Here is a 20,102-nt window from a genome sequence, read left to right on the forward strand (position 1 = left end):
GTATGAAATGTTCCTTTGGTATCTCTGATTTTCTTGAAGAGATCCCAAGTCTTTCCCATTCTGTTGTTTTCATCTATTTCTTTGCATTGATCACTGAAGAAGGCTTTCTTATCTCTTCTTGCTATTCTTTGGAACTCTGCATTCAGATGTTTCTATCTTTCCTTTTCTCCTTTGCTTTTCGCTTCTCTTCTTTTCACAGCTATTTGTAGGGCCTCCCCAGACAGCCATTTTGCCTTTTTGCATTTCTTTTCTATGGGAATGGTCTTGATCCCTGTCTCCTGTACAATGTCACGAACCTCATTCCATAGTTCATCAGGCACTCTATCAGAAGCAGGGCTAAGGAACTACAAAGAAGCAGCGCCAGCAGATGTGCATGCTGAGCCTTGTCCTTTCCACTCTCAGAGCCTCCTGCTCAACGTGAGATGTGTCTGTTTGAATCAGGCTTTGTTACTTAAATCCAAAAGCATCCCAGTGATTCAGGAGGTTCTATGACTGCTCCTTTTGAAATCACGTAAAAAGTGGAGCTGGACCTGAACCAGTGTAAAGTGAGAGGAGTGTCAAAGTGCAGAAAGCGGAATTCTGCCCTGTGGACAACATCTGAATCTTACCGACTCAATGGACATGAGTTTGAGCAAACTCTGGGAGACCGTGAAGGACAGGAAAGCCTGGGGTGCTGCCGTGCACTGGGATCACAAAGAGTCAGACGCGACTGAGCGACTGATGACAAGGAAAACAGGCCTTCTGACCAAACTAAATGAAAGACTCCTGAAGGAAACTATTTTCTGTACTAGTTTCTCCTCCAATCATTAGCAGATAGTGAAACCAAGTACTATACTAAACCACAATGCCAACAAGATCATTTCATCTTCGAATAACATGAAGCGATTGTTCAACCCAACTTTTAATGATTCACTTCTGTCAAGAAAAGTGTTTAGGAAAAGAAGGATTACAAAGCAAAATAATTCCATATTAAGACAGTAAGTATTTATGCAAAAGCTTAATTTGCCTTATTAGACAAAGCAAAACTGTTATATGTCTCTGACATTAACTTTACTCTCTTGCTAAAATGCAATATCTTTTTACTATCCAAATAGTAGGGGCACATATTATTAAATTTTTTTCCAGGTCATAAATGATGAAAGAATACCATCCATGGAGAAACTAGGAAAATAAGATCAGCAGCCAAAACAAGCAGAACAAAGGAAGTGCTGCAGGCTACTGGGTTTGGAGGCAAAACAGTTCCGTGACGGAGCCACACACAGCCACACCTGGAGGCCAGCTCCGGTCTCCATTCCCCAGGCCATAGTGAATGTGAAGTGAAAACATAGTGAAAACACGACTGTGAAGCCAAAATGGGAAGAGGCAACCAGCTTACATCAACTCTGGTGTCAGGGACCTCTTCAGCAAATAAGCCAACACAGTTTCAATTCACTTTGCCTAAACAAGATTATGCTTTGTCTAAAAGACTGGTATAAATGTTATAGGTCTTTGCTGCTAGGGTGGTAGCAACTTTACAATAAATGGGTCTGTTTAATAAATGGTAAGTGCAATAGAAACTCAGCAAAAATAATGTTATTTCGATAGTATGTCCACAATTATCTACATAACCAAAATTTTGGCTTACATATTTCATAAACATAATTTTTTTTCCAACTTCTAAAGGGTAATGGGAGAGTTACTCACTCAGTCATGTCTAACTCTTTGAGACCCTATGGACTGTACTGCACCAGGCTCTTTTGTCCATGGGATTCTCCAGCCAAGAATACTGGAGTGGTTTGCCATGCCCTCCTCCAGGGGATCTTTCTGACCCAGGGATCGAACCTGGATCTCTTGCATTACAGGCAGATTCTTTACCATCTGAGCCACCAGGGAAGTCCAAAGGGTAGTGAATTCAATAGCAATATAACAGGAGGAATCTAGGAAGATGACAGAACAGGTAGAAAGCACCAAGAGTCTATCTCCCCACCTAGACAACAATCACACTGGCAGAATCTGTCTAACAGAACTGAGAGTTCCCCACTTTGTAACTTTCAGAAGGTGGCTCAGGTGGTAAATCGTGATAACTTCTGGTCAACTTCAGCTTTAGTACAGCAGCAGCTCCCCATCCTCCTACCCTCAAGCTGCCTGGCATGCAACTGTGGGTGTGTTCACTGGAGTAGCTTGCACACAGCTTATGGAAGCCCGGGTGGGCAAAAACGGACCCTATCCTTGAAATATTGAGGATCTGAGCTCTGAACTGGTAACTGCTGCTTCTGACCACAGAGGAGCAGACAGAGAAGCGGGCAGCCATTGTTACTGTACCTCCAGCATTGCTGCAAACTCCTCCTCCTCTGGCTGGAATGACTTCCAGGAGATTTAAAGGTACAGTGTATCCCTAACCGCCACCCCCCTTCATTTTTTTCTTTTTTCCCCTTTTCAAGAGCTAGGCCTTAAAGGCTAAAATGTTCTAAAACAACTGCATATACAAGGAAAACTGGCAAGTGACTGCACATGCCCAGGGAAAGTCTAAGAAAGGACCTCAGAAGAACTTAAGTTTACATCTCGGCCTGATCCTTGGCACAGAGACAGTCTGCAACCATCAAAACAGCAAAATGACAAAGACAATAATGAAAACCACTAAACCTTGGGGAAGAAGAAGAATCTGATTTTCAAAGTCATCACATTATTAAATTAGATTAAAATGTTCAATGCTCAACCCAAAAATCGGAAGTCATACAAATAAACAGGCAAGTATGGCCAACTCAAAGCGGAAAAAAAGATCAACAGATTTATCCCTGAAAAAGACCTAATGGCAGATATAATAGAAAAAGACTTTAAAACAACTGTCTTAAAGATGCTAAATGAACTAAAGGAGGAAAAAGTCAAGAAAACAATGTGTAAGCAAAATAAAAATATCAATAAAAAGACAGAAAACCTAAAAAGAAATGAAAAAGAAATTCTGGAGCTGAAAATTACAATAATTGAAATGAAAAACTCACTCGGGTAATTCAAAGGTGGATCTGAGCAGTCAAAAGGAAAAAAACCAGTCAATATGAAGATAGGACAATAGAATTATCAAGTCTGAAGAATAGAAAGAAAAAAGATGGTTTAAGAAAAGTGAACAGAACCTACGGGTCCTGTGCAGACACCACCAAGTAGACCAACATACACATCGTGAGAGTCCCGGAAGGAGAGAAAGGGGCAAAGAGAATATCTAAAAAACAGTGACCGAAAACACCCCAACCTTGATGACAGACATGAACATACACATTCAAAAAGCTCAACAAACTCCAAAGATGAACTCAAAGACCCAAGTCAAACTTTTAAGCGCTGACAACAAAATCTTGAAAGAGAGGGACGAATCTTCAAGTGAAAATAAGATTATCAGCAGATTTCTCATCAGAAACTCTGGAGGCCAAAGAGATTGGGCTGATATATTCAAAGTGCTAAAAGAAAAAAAAAAAATTTGTCAACCAGAATCCTACATCCAGGAAAAATATCCTTCAAAGGTGAGGGAGCAGTTCATATCTTCCCAGATAAAACAAAAGCTGAGGGAGTCTATGACAACTAGACATGCCCTGCAAAAAAAAATGCTAACAGAAGTCCAGCAGAGTGGAATGGAGACACTAGACAGTACCAAGAAGCCACGTGAAGAGATAAACATCTCAGTAAAGGGAAATATATGGACAATCCTAAGAGCTAGTATTATTGCAACAATGCTTGTAACTTCACTTTTTTGTTCTCTACATGATTTAAGGGCCTAATACATTTAAAAATTATTAGAGTGAAAGCTAATATCATTTTAACTTTTCCAATAAGCCAACTCAGAAAAGACCCTGATGATGGGAAAGATAGAAGGCAGAAGGAGAAGGGGACGACAGAGGACAAGATGGTTGGATGGCATCACCGACTCAGTAAATAGACTTGAGTTTGAGCAAGCTCTGTGAGATGTGAAAGACAGGGAAGCCTGGCATGTTGCAGTCCAATGGGTCACAGAGAGTCGAACACGAAGAATCGGCTAAACAATATCATTTAAAAATTACTAGAGTGGAAAGAAAAATTACTAGAGTGAAAGCTACTATCATTTTATCTTTGTTTTGCAATTCCATGCTTTGTTTTCTATATAATTTAAGAGACTAACGCATTTAAAATAATTATTGGTTTATAGTTTCGGACCTAGACTGTATAAGGGTGTAATTCTCTGATGTTAACACCTGCACCCAGGCAATCACCTGACCTTTATTCTGTCTTTTATACTTCTGTTCTTTCTATAAATTTCCAATAAAGGAAATTATACATTGTATAGTCTTCTTTAACTGGTTTCTTTCTCTTAGCATAATTTTCTTTTTAGGGTTATGCATGTAGATTCATGTATCAATACCACATTTCTTTTTATTGCTAAGTAGTATTCCATCATAAAGACGTACCACATTTATTTACCCACTCTCCACTTGATATTAGAAAAATGCAAATCAATGCAAATCAACTACAATCAGGTACCACACCTCACTCAGGTCAGAATGGCCATCATTAAAAAAAATCTATAAATGACAAATGCTGAAAAGTAAGTGATGAAAACATAACCCTTCCACATTCTTGTTGGGAATGTGTAAGTTGGTACAGCTACATGGAAAACAGTATGGAAGTTCCAGAAAGAACTAAAAATAGAACTACCATGTGATCCAGCAATCCCACTCCTGGCATATATCCAGACAAAACTATAATTCAAAAAGATACATGCACCCCTGAGTTCACAGTAACACTGTTCACAATCAACAGCATGTGGAAGCAACCTAAATGTCCATGGACAGATGAATGGATCAAGATGTGGTGCATACACACACACACACAGACACACACACACACACAGATACACGCACACACACACAGACACACGCGTGCACACACAGACACACACAGACACACACACACACTGGACTATTACTCAGTCATAGAAAAGAATGAAATAATGCCATCTGCAGCAACATAAATGCAACTAGAGATTATCCTAAATAAACCAGAATGAGAAACACAAATACCATATAATATCACTTATATATGAACCTATCTAATGAGACAGAAACAGACTCAAACACAGAGTACAGACTTGTGGTTGCCAAGGGGGAAGGGACTGAGGGAGGGAAGGAGTGGGAGGCTGGGGGTAGGTTAGCAGGTGTCAGCTTTTATACACAGGATGGATAAACAAGGTCCTACTGTATAGCACATGGAAATATATTCAATATTCTATAATGGAAAAGAACAGTTAAAAAGAATGATATATATGTATATGTGTGTAATATGTATAACTAAATCACTCTGTTGTACCACAGAAATTATCACAACATTGTAAATCGACTAAACTTGAATAAAAAAATAACAAAAAAAAATGTTTTCTCACTAAAACAACATTAGCCATAAATATACACCGTAAGCCCAATTTTGTTTTCCTTCTACCTAATTCTTCAGGGGTAACCTTAATTTCTGATCTGTGCCCTTCAGACCTGCTCGGTCACCTGTGATCTTTTTTCTTTTATTTTAATCATTATCCTTCCTCTTGAAAATGAAAGTGAAGCTGCTCAGTCGTGTCCAACTCTTTGCGGTCCCATGGACTATATACATTTCATGGAATTCTCCAGGCCAAAATACTGGATTTGGTAGCCTCTCCCTTCTCCAGGGGATCTTCCCAACCTAGGGATCAAACCCAGGTCTCCCGCATTACAGGTGGATTCTTTACCAGCTGATCCACAAGGGAAGCCCAAGAGTACTGGAGTGGGTATCCTATCCCTTCTCCAGCACATCTTCCTGACCCAAGAATCGAACCAGGGTCTCCTGCATCAGAGGCGGCTTCTTTACCAACTGAGCTACCAGGGAAGCCCCTTCCTCTTGAGGAAAAGCAAAAAGAAAAGGAGCTGATATAACACAATTTTACTACCCATTTCACTCCAACAAGTAATGGATAGTACTTGCTAATAATGCAGGATTACTCTAGGAGGTACACAGACATTCATAATAAATAATCCTGTCACTCAGAAGCATGAATGGCACAATGATTTTGTTTTATTTGCCCTGGTATAAAGCAGGTTTTCCCTTTTGCTTATTAGATTATTAGGAAGCAAAAAGGTACACTTAGGGTTCACAAATAACTAACTCAATCTGCTGTTAATTCTTTCTTGTTTCTTATACACATACTTTTAACTGTTCAGATTATTTCCTATGTTTTAGTACTATCCCCCTTCTCAATACATTTTTCAAAATTAACAGAGTAAGAAAACAGAAGTAATAAATACAAACTATTTGAACGGATTTCCTATAAGATTTCAGAGTGCCTTCCTCAATGTTGCCCAAGTTTCTCTGCTCATTTATTCTGTTTTAAATGGTTTCACATACCTTGAACTTTCATGGTCTTGAAAATGCTGTGCTCTTAACTGGGATGCCACAAACAAGGATGACGCTACTGCCAGGAACTGGTTTCTCTCAGTCTCTGTTAACTGGTGTCCTGAGGGAAATCAATCACGTACATAATGTTAACATCTTTCCTTCTATATTACAGAACTATTAGTCATTCAAACAAGCATTTTATCAAACGTCTATTATGGAGCTAGTATGGTACCAGGGACTAGGTTGTGCCAGGGGAAAGGAGGGAGCAAGATTATTTAAATAAAACAACAACCCCTGCTCACCACAAGCTTATAGTCTAATTTGGGAAAGAAGATGTTAAACAGATGCACAGAACAGAACAATTACCAAAAACAAAACAAAACAAAACAAACTATCAACATAGATCTCTAGGAAAACCTTAGGGCTCCTCACAGCTGCTTCCCTTTATCAATCTCTACCCCAATTTTACTTCTAAGGAGAGAGAAGATAAAAGTGAGGAAAAGGCGTGTTGTTGGTCAAGGACAGTGACCGGGCCATATTTTCTAATGTGAGGAATGAAAAGAAAAGAAGTACATGACTGTCTTGGCTCTAAAATCCCAGTCAGGGTTCGAATCCCAATTAACCAACCAACCAACCAACCAACCAATTTCTCTCTCCCTCTTGAATTCACTCTTCTTACCATCATACAGCTGGACCTGGGGGCAGAAGCCTCACCTGACAACCGGGGGAAGACGCCCCGGTCTGGCTGAGTGTGGCTCATGGGGGAATCTGCTCTATGCGCAGAAATTCCTCAAGACGTGTGAGAGTCAAGGCAGGATCGGCTGCTCCAGGGTCTGCCGGGGCTAACACACCCCCGTGAGCTCTGTAACCTCACCGCAATGTCTAACACTATTTATTTACCACGGTGCTATACAAAGATGATGGACTTCACAGATGCTGCAGCACAGCCAATCTGAGTGCTGGGTCATCTGCACTAAGATGCCATTTGTACAATTCAAAACAGAAAAAAAAACGATCAGGTAGTTATTTAAATTTATCAGAAAGAAGTGAAGCAATTTCAACATTAGGTCTTAAGAAAGTATTCAAAATATAAATGAGACTAAAACTATTCACAATTAGAGTATAAAGACCTGATAATCCATTCCTCTTTGAGACAAACTTAGAAGCTCCATAATGTGAGATCTATCAGAACCCTCAATGGCTTAATAAACCACATTCCTACAGGCTTTGAAAAGTTCCTAATCATACCCAACCCTTCAGCAGTGATGGAAACATTCTACTTTGATTCTATCAAACTACCCTACGTGAGGATTACAGAAATTTGGCTTAGTCTTCTCAAAAACATACCATCTACAAGAGCAGTTCTCAAAGTATGGCCTGGGGACGACAGGGAGTCCCCAAGAACCCTTTGGGGGTCTGCAAGGTCAAAACTATTTTCATAATAATGCTAGGATTTCTGTTTGTTCCCCCCTCTTGTTTTCTCAGGAGTATATGGTGGAGGTTCCCTGACCTAGACATACTATGTGTGATGGTATCATTCCTCTGATGTCAACATATAATGGATTTATTAGTGTTACTTTGAAAATGAATTAATAATTATTTTTAAAGCTCCTAAGTTTTAATTTAAAATATGGAATTCTCCAGGCAAGAATACTGGAGTGGGTTGCCATTTCCTTCTCCAGGGGGATCTGCCTGACCCAGGGATCAAACCCACGTCTCTTGCATCTCCTGCATTTGCAGGTCGGTTCCTTACCACCAGTGCCACCAGGGAAGCCCAATTTACAACATAGCAAATATATAACCACAAAGGCTCTTTGGAGTATGAAGAGGACCTTCTTCTCAAACCTCACTGTGCATCAGAATCACCTGGATTAAAGCTCAGATTCCCATGCTCTACCTGGGGAGCATGATTGGTAGTTAGCCTGAGGTGGGGCCCAGCAATCTTTATTTCTATTAATAACAAGCTCCAGAGTGATGCTGAAGTTACATGTCTCCTGATCTCATTTGAATAGAAGCTGTTTTCGACTCATCTTTATCAAACTGTGTAATACAAACCACTTAGTAATAGCTCATGAAACCAGTTTGTGGGTCAGACCAGCAATAAAACTTATGAGAGCACTTTGCTCACACTATTATCCAGAGTGTGTGTATCCTAAGTCATGATGTAAAATACATTTATTACAGTGGTTCACAAAGTAGACTCTTCTCTAGACACATCTGCACGTCATATATCACCACCAACAGAGTGGGAAAAAAGGCAAAACAAGGTATCCTTAAGCTTTTAAATCACTTGTGTAGTAAGCCTCGTGAATCTAACTGGAATTATATAAAATTTGCGTACTAATCTGAGAAAGACCAGCACTCATAAATGCTGAATCTCCCAAACAATAACTGAGTTTTCCCCATGTGTTCAGGTTGCATTTTTTGTTTCTTGACAAGATTTTACAGTTGTCTTCATAAAGGTTCTATCTTCACTATTACATTTTCTCTATAGTCTTACAAGATACTATAGTTAATATGAAAAGATCTGGGGTTTTTTTTCCATTTGCCTTTCAAGCTAGCTTCCCTGCAGTAACCTGTGTTTCACTTGGTCTAATAAATTACCAGCTGCACTGACTCAGGCAATATTGAAAAAGGAGGTTCCCAAGTAAAAATCGAATTCCATCACATCTCATAGGCAAACTGATATAATGCATAACAACTTTAACCCTTTTATTGATAGCAGAACAGATTTTCAAATTTTGCCAGTGATAAATATGCAATAAATTTGGTATAAGAGTGCTAAAAACTTCTTGACTTCTGCTACTCAATCTGTTTCTACAGTTTTTTAAAGAACCTCAAGTAATTTTAATAGAGAAGGACTACGAAGATCGTCAACTCCATCCTCAGTGCAGTGCGGTGTCTCTTCTCCTGCGGTGTGGGACAGATGGTTATATATGACCCACAGAACTCCTCCAATACAGGAGAATGAAGACTTCTTACAAGGATTTCTGAATCATTAGCCAGTTCTTATACTGAGTGAGACTGCTTCTTTGTGACTTCCACCCATAGATCTGGCCTTTCCAATCTAACATTGAATAATTCTATTCCCTCCTCCGCTTGTACATCACCAATCTAGACTGCAGTTAGACATCCTGTACCACGCTTAGTCGCTCAGTCATGTCCAACTCTGCAACCCCACAGACAGCAGCCCACCAGGGTCCTCTCCATGGGGATTCTCCAGGCAAAAGTACTGGAGTGGTTGCCATGCCCTCCTCCACGGGATCTTCCCAAATCAGGGATCGAACCCAGGTCTCCAGCACTGCAGGCAGATTCTTTACTATGTGAGCCACCCGGGAAGCCCTTAGACATCCTAAAACATTAAATAAATGTCCTGACCACTCTTGAGGTACTCTGGCCATGTCAAAAGAGGGGTATTCAGGTCCAGAAAGACAATGTATCAGAGATACTATCATAAACAAGAATATTTTATCCTTTACATTATACTTCCTATAGAGGCATTGCAATATGTTTTAATATATGAAAGCCAATTTTGCTCTTTATTTTTCACATAATCTTGGCTAGTCTCAGAAATCTATGATTACATACAAGCTTTAAACATGATTTATGTAGTAAACCTTGTGAATCTAACTGGAACTACATAAAATCTGTGTATTAATCTGAGAAAGACCAGTTCCCAAAAATGCCAAGTCTCCCAAACAATAACTGATTTTTTTACCCATCTGTTCGGATTCTGTTCTTGTTCCTTGACAAGATTTTACAGTTACAACTATCTTCACAAAGGTTCTATGTCTTCCCCATTTCATTTTCTCTACAGTCTTACAAGATACTACGGTTAATATGAAAAGGTTTGGTTTTTTTCTATTTTCATATCAACCTAGCTTACACACAAGTCACTGACTTGGCATACTTTTCTTGTTGTACTCAGCCACCTTGCCAAATTCGCTTTTTAAGTCTAGAAGTTTTTATTAATAAAACTAGGATCTCCTGGGTTTTCTAGGAATATAATAATACCTGGGGGAAAAAAGTCTCTTTCAAAAAATATTTATACTAACTACTTCCTTTTTTCCTTTTTTATCCTTTATAACAGTGTTTAATAATAATAGTAATTTTATAGTCGACCTCATTTCATTCTTGATTTTAAGGGAAATGATTTCAGCATTTCATCATGTAAAATGATGCTTTTTATTAGTTTTCATTAAGCAGCCTTTTAATCAAATTTAATTGGCTTACTTTTACTTTTATTAGAAATGCGTTATTAGAAAGAGTTTCTTTACCAAGTGGCTACTGAATATATCAAATATCTTTCTAACACCTGTTTTTTGGTAAGCAATCAGGAGTTTGCAAAGAGTCAGACACAACTGAGCAACAAACTTTCTTAACCTTCTGGGGGATAACTTCAAAGCCGTGAGCCCTCAAATACGTCAACGCTCTCCACTCCAGTGGTTACTGTAGGTCAAGCCCCTGGTGCAGCACCTCGTTGAGGGCCTCTGTGAAGCCCCTGCTATTACCCGCCCACCTAGCTTTAAGAAGCCTCATCTGTGTTCTCCTAAGTGGTTTTCTTCCAACCGTTTGTGGTTGACACTTTCCTGGGGGTTCCATTTTAAGGCAGTGTGTATGAGAAAGTGCTGACAGGTGTCCTGACCCTGAGCCATGCGTGCTCTACATGTGGGCTGCGGCTTGGCCAACCCCTGGCCTCATGGGTAGGGTAGTCTGGGGGTCATTTTGTTTGGGGGGAATCTTTGGGTAATCCCTTTAAGGGTTGGTTAGATTACTCAGGGGTTTCCCTAGTGGCTCAGCAGTAAAGAATCCTCCTGCCAAGAGGGACACTTGGGTGTCCAGGGTTCCATCTCTGGGTGGAGAAGATCCCCTGGAGGAGGCACAACAGCCCTCTCCAGTATTCTTGCCTGGAGAATTCCATGGACAGAGGGGCCTGGCGGGCTGCGGTCCATGAGATCGCAAAGAATTGGACATGATTTAGCAACTAAACAGCAGTAAGATTTCTCTGGGATATTCTACTATTGTGCCTGTAGCTATTTGCTGCCAGCACTCTGGGAACCAAGTGGAGAACAGGGCTGGGGAGAGAAGGAATCACCACATTATGTCCACTTTCACTTGATCCTCTACGTTCTCTGCCCGACGTCCCTCAGGGCATGTCCCTCAGAGTCGTGTCAGACTCTTTGCAACCCTATGGACTGTTGCCCGCCAGGCTCCTCTGTCCATGGATTCTCCAGGCAAGAACACTGGAGTGGGCTGCCATCTCCTTCTCCGGGGGATCTTCCTGACCCAGGGATCAAACCCATGCCTCTATGTCTCCTGCACTGGGAGACGGATTCTTTATCACTAGTGCCACCTAGGAAGCCCTCATTGTTTTCCACCGCGAAGAACCTCAAAGCCTTTGCCAGGGCGGAGAAGACAGTCACCCTGTCACAGAGAAAGAGCCGATGCCCGCAGGTCTAAAACTGAGGACTGCCTGTCCTCAGGGATTCTTCTAGGCTCTTCCTCTCTGGCTGCGGAAATCCTCTTCCTTTGTATGCAGATGGCTCTGTGTGCTTGTGATCATCAGGTCAAAGTGTAGGCAGTGGTTTGCCCACAAAAGTTTAATAACCAGTTGGGATGTGGGAAGGAAAAGAGCCCCAGTGAAAAGCACGTGCTAATTCCCTAACTGTAAATACCTTCTCCAAGGCTTATTTCAAACCACCAACATCGCATCAAAGAAGGAGGATCAGGAAGAGATACATGCAGAGTCTCTCCTGAGGCAGTATTGTGGCCCCAGCACCTGCAGAATAGAGTCCTCAGAGAGAGCATTTAACATTCTACACTCCCTATCCCTTGAAGCCATCCTGGACTCCCCAGATCACAACTGGTTTCTTTTTTCTCCGCTCTAAGACACTCAGCTTATATCTTCACCTTAGTGCTCCTTCTATTCTGTCCTGTAGTGTAGTCAGTTCTTTACAGGTCTATTTCCCTAATGATAGAACCACACTAAGGATGAGGAAAATACACTATTTCTCTTTGATTTTCTTCTACTGCATATACCAATTATTTGTTGAATGATTTTAATGACTGAATTTTTAAAGGCAACACTTCAGTCATGTATTTAACACTTTTAAAGGTACAGAAATACATGATTAAATTCAGAGGGAAAAAAAGAGAAGTATAATTTAATGGTAGACTTCTTGGGTTGAATCAAAGTTTTCTAAACATTCTGCAACTTTTCAGAAGAGAAAGATAATTCTAATAATTTCTAATAGAAATCATATATCTAATAATTTGATAGGGATAATAATTCTAATAATTAGATATCTAAAGATATCTAATAATTTGATAGGGCTGGTGGTTCAAGTGCAGCAAGGCAGCAGAGAAATAAGTCCGAAATTGCCATTTTAGGCTAAATGAAATATTTCTTAAAGTATCTTCTTCTTCATTTTCCCTTTATTTCAAAGTCAAAGTATCTACTCCTCCATTTTCCATTTACTTTTCAGAATCAAAGGAAAATACCTTTTCAACATCAACATCTAATAAGTTGACGTGACGAACAAATTCTGTGTATTCTATTTTTAAATTTTAGACACAATCTTTTCAAAGTTCAGCCTGAGTGTCTTTAGTAACACTGTCCTAGTCTACAAATAAACTTGGGATAATAAACATATATAATAGAAAATTTTAATGCAGTCATAAAACAGGCACTAGCCTATGAACAGCATCTGGGGTAGCTGGACAGATGGGAAGCAGATGGGTAATCCCAAAGGGGCAAAATGACCCAGCCTCAAACATATGGATAAGATCCCGGATTAACTTCAGTTGCCACTTCCTGCTGTCTCTTTCAGGCACATATATCAAACAATCAAAGATGATACAGTTTAATATATTTAGGACCTCCTATGGAGAAAAATTGGGAAGAAGAGGTAGAATCATCTGAAGGAGGAGGAGGAGATATAGTAGCCACTCAGAGAAGAAAGAACTGACATGAAAACAACATGAAGGAACACAATCAGTGGCAGACGTTCAGAACGGCAAACACAGGTGTGCACTTCTCAAGTCCCTATGTGACAACACACAGCATACTCTGAAAATGTCTGTGACTTATGAATTTGAATTCTAGCACAACAGAATGACTATTAAAACAGAAGTTGAAAACTCTCATTTCCGGCTTTATTATGTCACTGATCATTTAGCTTTATCAGGCTTTCTGTGCTTTGGTTTCCTTATACGTAAAATGAAGGCTGAATTAAAAACTGCTAAGGCCCTCTAACAACGTACCACAATTTAAAAACTATTATGCATAAGAATCGGAATTATAGTGTCTGTGCTAATCCATCCCAAAAAAGAAGTGTAATATATTAAGCTTATTACAACAAACTGCAATGTTTGATTTTAAGAAAACTTCTGAGGTCTCTTGAGAATTTGGAACATTTTCAATTGCTGCTAAATATATATCACAGAGTAACCAACTCCAATTAGAAATTTTAAGTGCTCCATGGTAATGGGATATGACACCAAATATGCATAAACACATATATAAATGTGTAAATGCATACATAAATATCCATGTACACACACAATATTTTGATCTGTCATCTCCTCCTGCCTACTGTTTCATGTAAGCCAGGCGGACACAAAAGCACGTGGGAATCCAAGTCCACTTCACAACTGACAACAACTTTTAATTAAAACTTTAGACAGGACAAGAAGCCAAAACTTTAGGATCCAAACAAATCTGTAATCTGAATACACGTACAGTTAATTCAAAATAGTCAAGGTGACACCTTCTCACCTACATTATGAGCAACATTCCTTTCATTAATTTGACAAATATTTATTTAGGGTCTGCTTTAGTTGTATGGATACAATAAAAAGCAAAAACATAAGTGGGATTTGACTTCATGAAACCAAGAGATATTAATGAAATAATCACATAAGTAGAAAAGTGCAATCATGTTAAGGTTGTAACACATGTATACCTGTGGCAGATTCATTTTGATATTTGGCAAAACTAATACAATTATGTAAAGTTTAAAAATAAAATAAAATTTAAAAAAATAAAAATTCAAAAGTTCGGGAAAAAGAACATGATGACTCATTGGTCTTTGTTTCAAGTTCTGAAATAAAACACTTTATTTTTCTTGGTACTAATGATAAAGGTCTATAACACTAGAGTTTTGAAAGAACAATCAAATCAGTAATCCCCAGTTAGTCTTACAAACACTCAATAATAAATTCCTTGGTAAGAAATTGCTATGTAAATGTATTTAATATCTCTACATGAAGCTGGCCTGAATCTACATACAGCTCCTAAAATGAATGAGTCATTTTATATATTAAAACACTTTAAATGGATATGAAGCACACTTAAAAATTGTGAGAGAAGATCTAAGCTTCATATGTACCCAAGTTCATTAGAAACATATGGAGAGCTTTCTGGCCTTCACTTGAACATTTCTAGTAAGTCCCAAGTAAGTGCTGTCAGGGTCTTAGTACTGTGTTAACCATGCTTTTGACGCTCACTCAAGGGTTTTCTCTGCCTCTCACCCGATGAGTAACTGCTGCTCCCCGGAAATACTCACGGGTAACCCTGCAGTGCTAACTTTCACAGAACATTCATTACTTTACTCAAAACTCAATTTTCAGGATAAAATCTTCATCTTCTTCGACATCTCCATTTCCATTAATAGGAATAGCACCTGGTAGTCTGAAATGTTCAGTGCTCATTTTCATAAAGATACAGTGTTAACATTAAAGAAGAGATCCTATACATATTCTTATCAGCAGGGAATACAAATCTGTATTGGCTTTCAGAAACACAACATTCCACAAACTAGCTGAATTTCTCACTCAACAAAATTACAGACTATTACACATTCATGAGTCACTCATGAATACTAGAAATCATGAATGTCAATAGCCTAGGATACTCTTAGGTATTAACATATTAGTATCAAGCACAACATAAGTGAAAAGCCCTACTTTCAGAAAAGAAGAAAGCATCCATTGTAATAAAGTATAAAAAATAATAACTTTAATACATTAAAGTATTTCAATATATACAAACCTTTAAAGCCATCTGGATATACATCAGAAAGAAATTTAGTGTTGATGTCTCCTTCTATAAAGCGTGAGTTGATTATCACCTCTCGAAGCAATGCGATATTATGTGTAACACCTAAAAATAAAATAACAGACTGAATTGAAAATCAATGAGTCAGTTAAAAACATAATTCCTATATATGCATAACTGTATTATTAATGTCCTATGACCTAGCAAAAACCACGCAAAATTGCTTATCTCCTTGATTTCAAGTGATAACAAAATATCTGAACTTGAGGCAGCAATAAAACACTAAATGTAAACTCAAGAACCCTATGACGGCCATGTCAATTTAATGGGGACACATCAATGTCTTTTCAATAAATGGTAGAACCACTGGATATGCATTTGGGAAAATCAGAAGATGAACCTCAACCCTAACTCACAGGATACATAAAAATTAACTCAAATTGGGTCACAAACCTAAAACTATAAGACTTACAAAAGGAAATAAAGGAGAAAAATCTTGAGGTAGAGAGCAGATTCTTAGATAGTACACAAAACCCATGAACCATAAAAATAAATATACCAACAAATCATACTCCATCAAAATTTAAAAGTCTGCTCTTCAAAGGATTTAGTTAAGAAAATGAAATGGCAAAATACAGACAGAAAAAATATTCACAACACATATTTCAAATAAAGAACTTGTAACTGGACTATATAAAGAACAATTACAACACTAAGATGATAAACAAACCAGGCTTTAAGAAAAGAGGCGAGGTCACATACACCAGCTATACTGAAAATGGATAACCAACAAAAACCTATCCTATAGCACATGGAACTCTGCTCAGTGTTATGTGCCAGTCTGGATGGGAGTGGGGAGAATGGATACATGTATATATATAGCTGAGTCCCTTCACTATACACCTGAAGCTATCACAACATTGTTAGTTGGTTATACCTCAATACAAAGTGGTTTTGGTATTAAAAAACAATTTTTTGTTTAAATAAGCAAAAGATATAAGCAGGCATTTCACAAAATATACACAAATGGCCAGCAAGCACAAGAAGATGTTCAACACTGTAAAAAAAAAAATATGGAAATATACCCAAATACCAATTTAAGTGGTTGAAAGTTAAAATGTAATATGAAGTGTCAATAGATATGTGGACAAGTGGAACTGTCACAACCTGTGATGGGGGGTGGGGAAATAAATTGGTACATTTTGGTTTACTTCCACTTTGGACTGTATGAAGGTTTCTTTAAAAGTTAAACATACACTCATCATATGATTAGATAATTCACTCCTAACTATCTACACGAGTTAAAATAAAAACATATGCCTATACAAACACTTACACACAGATGTTAACAGCTTTATTTACAAAGTGAAACACTGGAAACGGTCTAAATACCCATCAATAATGAATGAATTAACAAAGTGTGGTTTGTCCATACAAGGAAATTCCACTCGCCTGTAAGAAGAATCCAAAATCACTGCAGATGGTGACTGCAGCCATGAAATGAAAAGACATTTGCTCCTTGGAAGAAAAGCTCTGACCAACCTAGACAGCACATTAAAACGCGGAGACATTACTTAGCCAACAAAGGTACGTCTAGTCAAAGCTATGGTTTTTCCAGTAGTCATGTATGCATGTGAGAGTTGGACTATAAAGAAAGCTGAGCACCAAAGAATTGATGCTTTTGAACTGTGTTGTTGGAGAAGCTCCTGAGAGTCCCTTGGACTGCAGGGAGATCCATCCTAAAGAAAATCGGTTTTGAATATTAACTGGAAGGACTGATGGTGCAGCTGAAACTCGAATACTATGGCCACCTGATGCGAAGAGCTGGCTCATTTGAAAAGACCCTGATGCTGGGAAGGATGGAAGGCAGGAGGAGAAGGGGACAACAGAAGATGAGATGGTTAGATGGTATCACTGACTCGATGGACATATGAGTTTGAGAAAGCTCTGGGAGTTGGTGATAGACAGGAAGGCCTGTTGTGCTGCGTCCATGGGGGTCACAAAGGGTTGGACATAACTGAACTGATAAGAAGAAGTGAATCCCCTCATATACAAAACAAGGATGAATCTCAAATTATTATGCTGAATTAAAGAAAGAAGCAAGACCAAAAATAATGCATCCTAAATGCAACCTACAGGAAGCATTAGGACAGGGTCAGAGACAGGGTGGACTGCAAAGGCCACGAGGAAACTTTGGGAGGTGATAGAAATGTTCAGTCTTTTGATTATGGTGATGGTTTCACAGGTCTACATAGGTCAAAACTCACCAAACTGAACGCCTTAAATATGAGTAGTTGATTATATGTCAAGTATCCTTCAAAATAAGTAGAGAAGGAAGAGGAGAGTTGTGGGGACACGAGAGGCGGAAGAGAGAGGACAAGGAGAAGAAAAAGCTGATGATCAAGAAGGAAAAACTGAGCCCAGGACACAATGACTCCTTCAAAGTGAAGGAAATGGCAACTCACTCCAGCATTCTTGCCTGGGAACTCCCATCAACAGAGGAGCCTGGCAGGCTGCAGTCCATGGGTCTTCAAAAGAGCTGGACACAACTTGGCAACTGAACTACAAAACAAAACAATGACTACTCCAAAGCGAAGTTGAAATAGGTAGCCACTACACAGGGGTATGAATGGTACAAGGAGGAATATACGATACAGCAAAGTTTATGAAGGAGGTATATTATAAAAATATTAAATAGGAATAAAAGGTAGAGCGAAGAGGCATCTTAAAACCAGCTATTAGGGAAAGCAGGTATTAGATCAGGCGTCCACTAGAAGGGCAACTGGAGTATATTACAGAGTTGAAGTAAACAGAGAGATTTGTTAATTCCTTTCAATTCTTTAATGATTCAGTCATTAGCACACCCTCCAGGTAGAATTCTATGTATAGTTCCAATTTGTACTACTATGCTTCGTAACAAACCTAGAAAGCCTGATTCTGTTCTGGCTATTCAAGACTTAGAGAATCCCTCCCTATACAATAATTACAAAATAGGCAAAGAATCCCTCAGGTTCAAGTACCTGATTGACCTCTCACTCTGAGTAAGCTATTTAAACTCTCAAAGTTTTAATGTCCTCATTTGTGAAATGGTGATAAATAATAAATCTATTTAGTATCACTGTCATGAGGTACCAATGAAATAATGTTTACTACAATGTAGGGCACTCAAGACTATTATTGTGCTCTTTATTATCCTTCTATATGAGAATAAATATAGAGCAGAAGACAACATGTAATTAATAAACAACAGACAGAAGCTAAACAGCACTGACCTACCTACCTTCTAGTTCATTTTCTGTAAGAATGTAAGCTCCACAAACCTAAGCTTACATCTAATTCTACCCGGAGGGTGTGCTCATCCTATAAACAAGATCAGGAAACTACGGCCTGCGGTTCAGATGGTAAATAAGGTTTTACTGAAACACAGCAGTGTTTATACAGAGTCGTCTTCATGCTGCAAAAGTAGAGCCTAGTGGCTGCAATGGAGACCACGCGACCCACAAAGTCTAAGATATTTCTTCTCTGGCCCTTTACCAAAAATTTGCCCATATCTGCAACCAACTGTTAACAATGTTGTCCCAAGCAAATTAATCTATACCTATTAGCAATTTCTCCACACCTACTACTCATGTAGGAGTCAGATATCACAGGAAACAAAATGAAAGTAAACTCTATGCTATATGTTTTGGGGGAACTTTTAGCAACCAGTGATAGAATAAGAAAATGAGCATGAAAAAGAAGACGCAAATAAGAGAACTGTGATCCAAAGAGACTAAATCATTCATCAAATGTTTAGTACATTAAATTATAATGGTTCAGTTCAGTTGCTCAGTCGTGTTCGACTCTTTGCGACCCCATGAATCGCAGCACGCTAGGCCTCCCTGTCCATCACCAACTCTCAGAGTTCACCCAAACTCATGTCCATCGAGTCAGTGATGCCATCCAGACATCTCATCCTCTATCATCCCCTTCTCCTCCAACCCCCAATCCCTTCCAGCATCAGGGTCTTTTCCAAGGAGTCAACTCTCACATGAGGTGGCCAAAGTATTGGAGTCTCAGCTTTAGCATCAGTCCTTCAAATGAACACCCAGGACTGATCTCCTTTAGGATGGACTGGTTGTATCTCCTTGCAGTCCAAGGGACTCTCAAGAGTCTTCTCCAACACCACAGTTCAAAAGCATCAACTCTTCAGAGCTCAGCTTTCTTCACAGTCCAACTCTCACATCCATACATGACCACTGGAAAAATGACCATTATATCTACTACTGCGGGCAGGAATCCCTTAGAAGAAATGGAGTAGCCATCATGGTCAACAAGAGAGTCCAAAATGCAGTACTTGGATGCAATCTCAAAAAACGACAGAATCATCTCTGTTCGTTTCCAAGGCAAACCATTCAATATCACAGTAATCCAAGTCTATGCTCTAACCAGTAACGCTGAAGAAGCTGAAGTTGAACGGTTCTATGAAGACCTACAAGACCTTTTAGAACTAACACCCAAAAAAGATGTCCTTTTCGTTATAGGAGACTGGAATGCAAAATTAGGAAGTCAAGAAACACCTGGAGTAACAGGCAAATTTGGCCTTGGAATACGGAATGAAGCAGGGCAAAGGCTAATAAGAGTTTTGCCAAGAGAATGCACTGGTCATAGCAAACAGCCTCTTCCAGCAACACAAGAGAAGACTCTA

At 39.1% G+C, this 20,102-nt stretch overlaps 1 protein-coding gene across 1 annotated transcript in view; it reads right to left on the bottom strand.

Annotated features, from left to right (window-relative positions):
• PCCA (propionyl CoA carboxylase, alpha polypeptide) overlaps positions 1 to 20,102 on the bottom strand; it is a 363,293-nt gene that overhangs the window by 143,888 nt on the left and 199,303 nt on the right. The window contains exons 17-18 of the mRNA XM_010831489.1: positions 15,410 to 15,520; positions 6,367 to 6,475 (exon numbers count right to left, since the gene is read on the bottom strand). Of these exons, the coding sequence (XP_010829791.1) occupies positions 6,367 to 6,475; positions 15,410 to 15,520 (220 nt within the window). The remainder of the gene's footprint in view (positions 1 to 6,366; positions 6,476 to 15,409; positions 15,521 to 20,102) is intronic.

This window comes from Bison bison, unplaced genomic scaffold (assembly GCF_000754665.1).
Source record: "Bison bison bison isolate TAMUID 2011002044 unplaced genomic scaffold, Bison_UMD1.0 scf7180017864527, whole genome shotgun sequence".
In the NCBI taxonomy this organism is placed as follows: domain Eukaryota; kingdom Metazoa; phylum Chordata; class Mammalia; order Artiodactyla; family Bovidae; genus Bison; species Bison bison.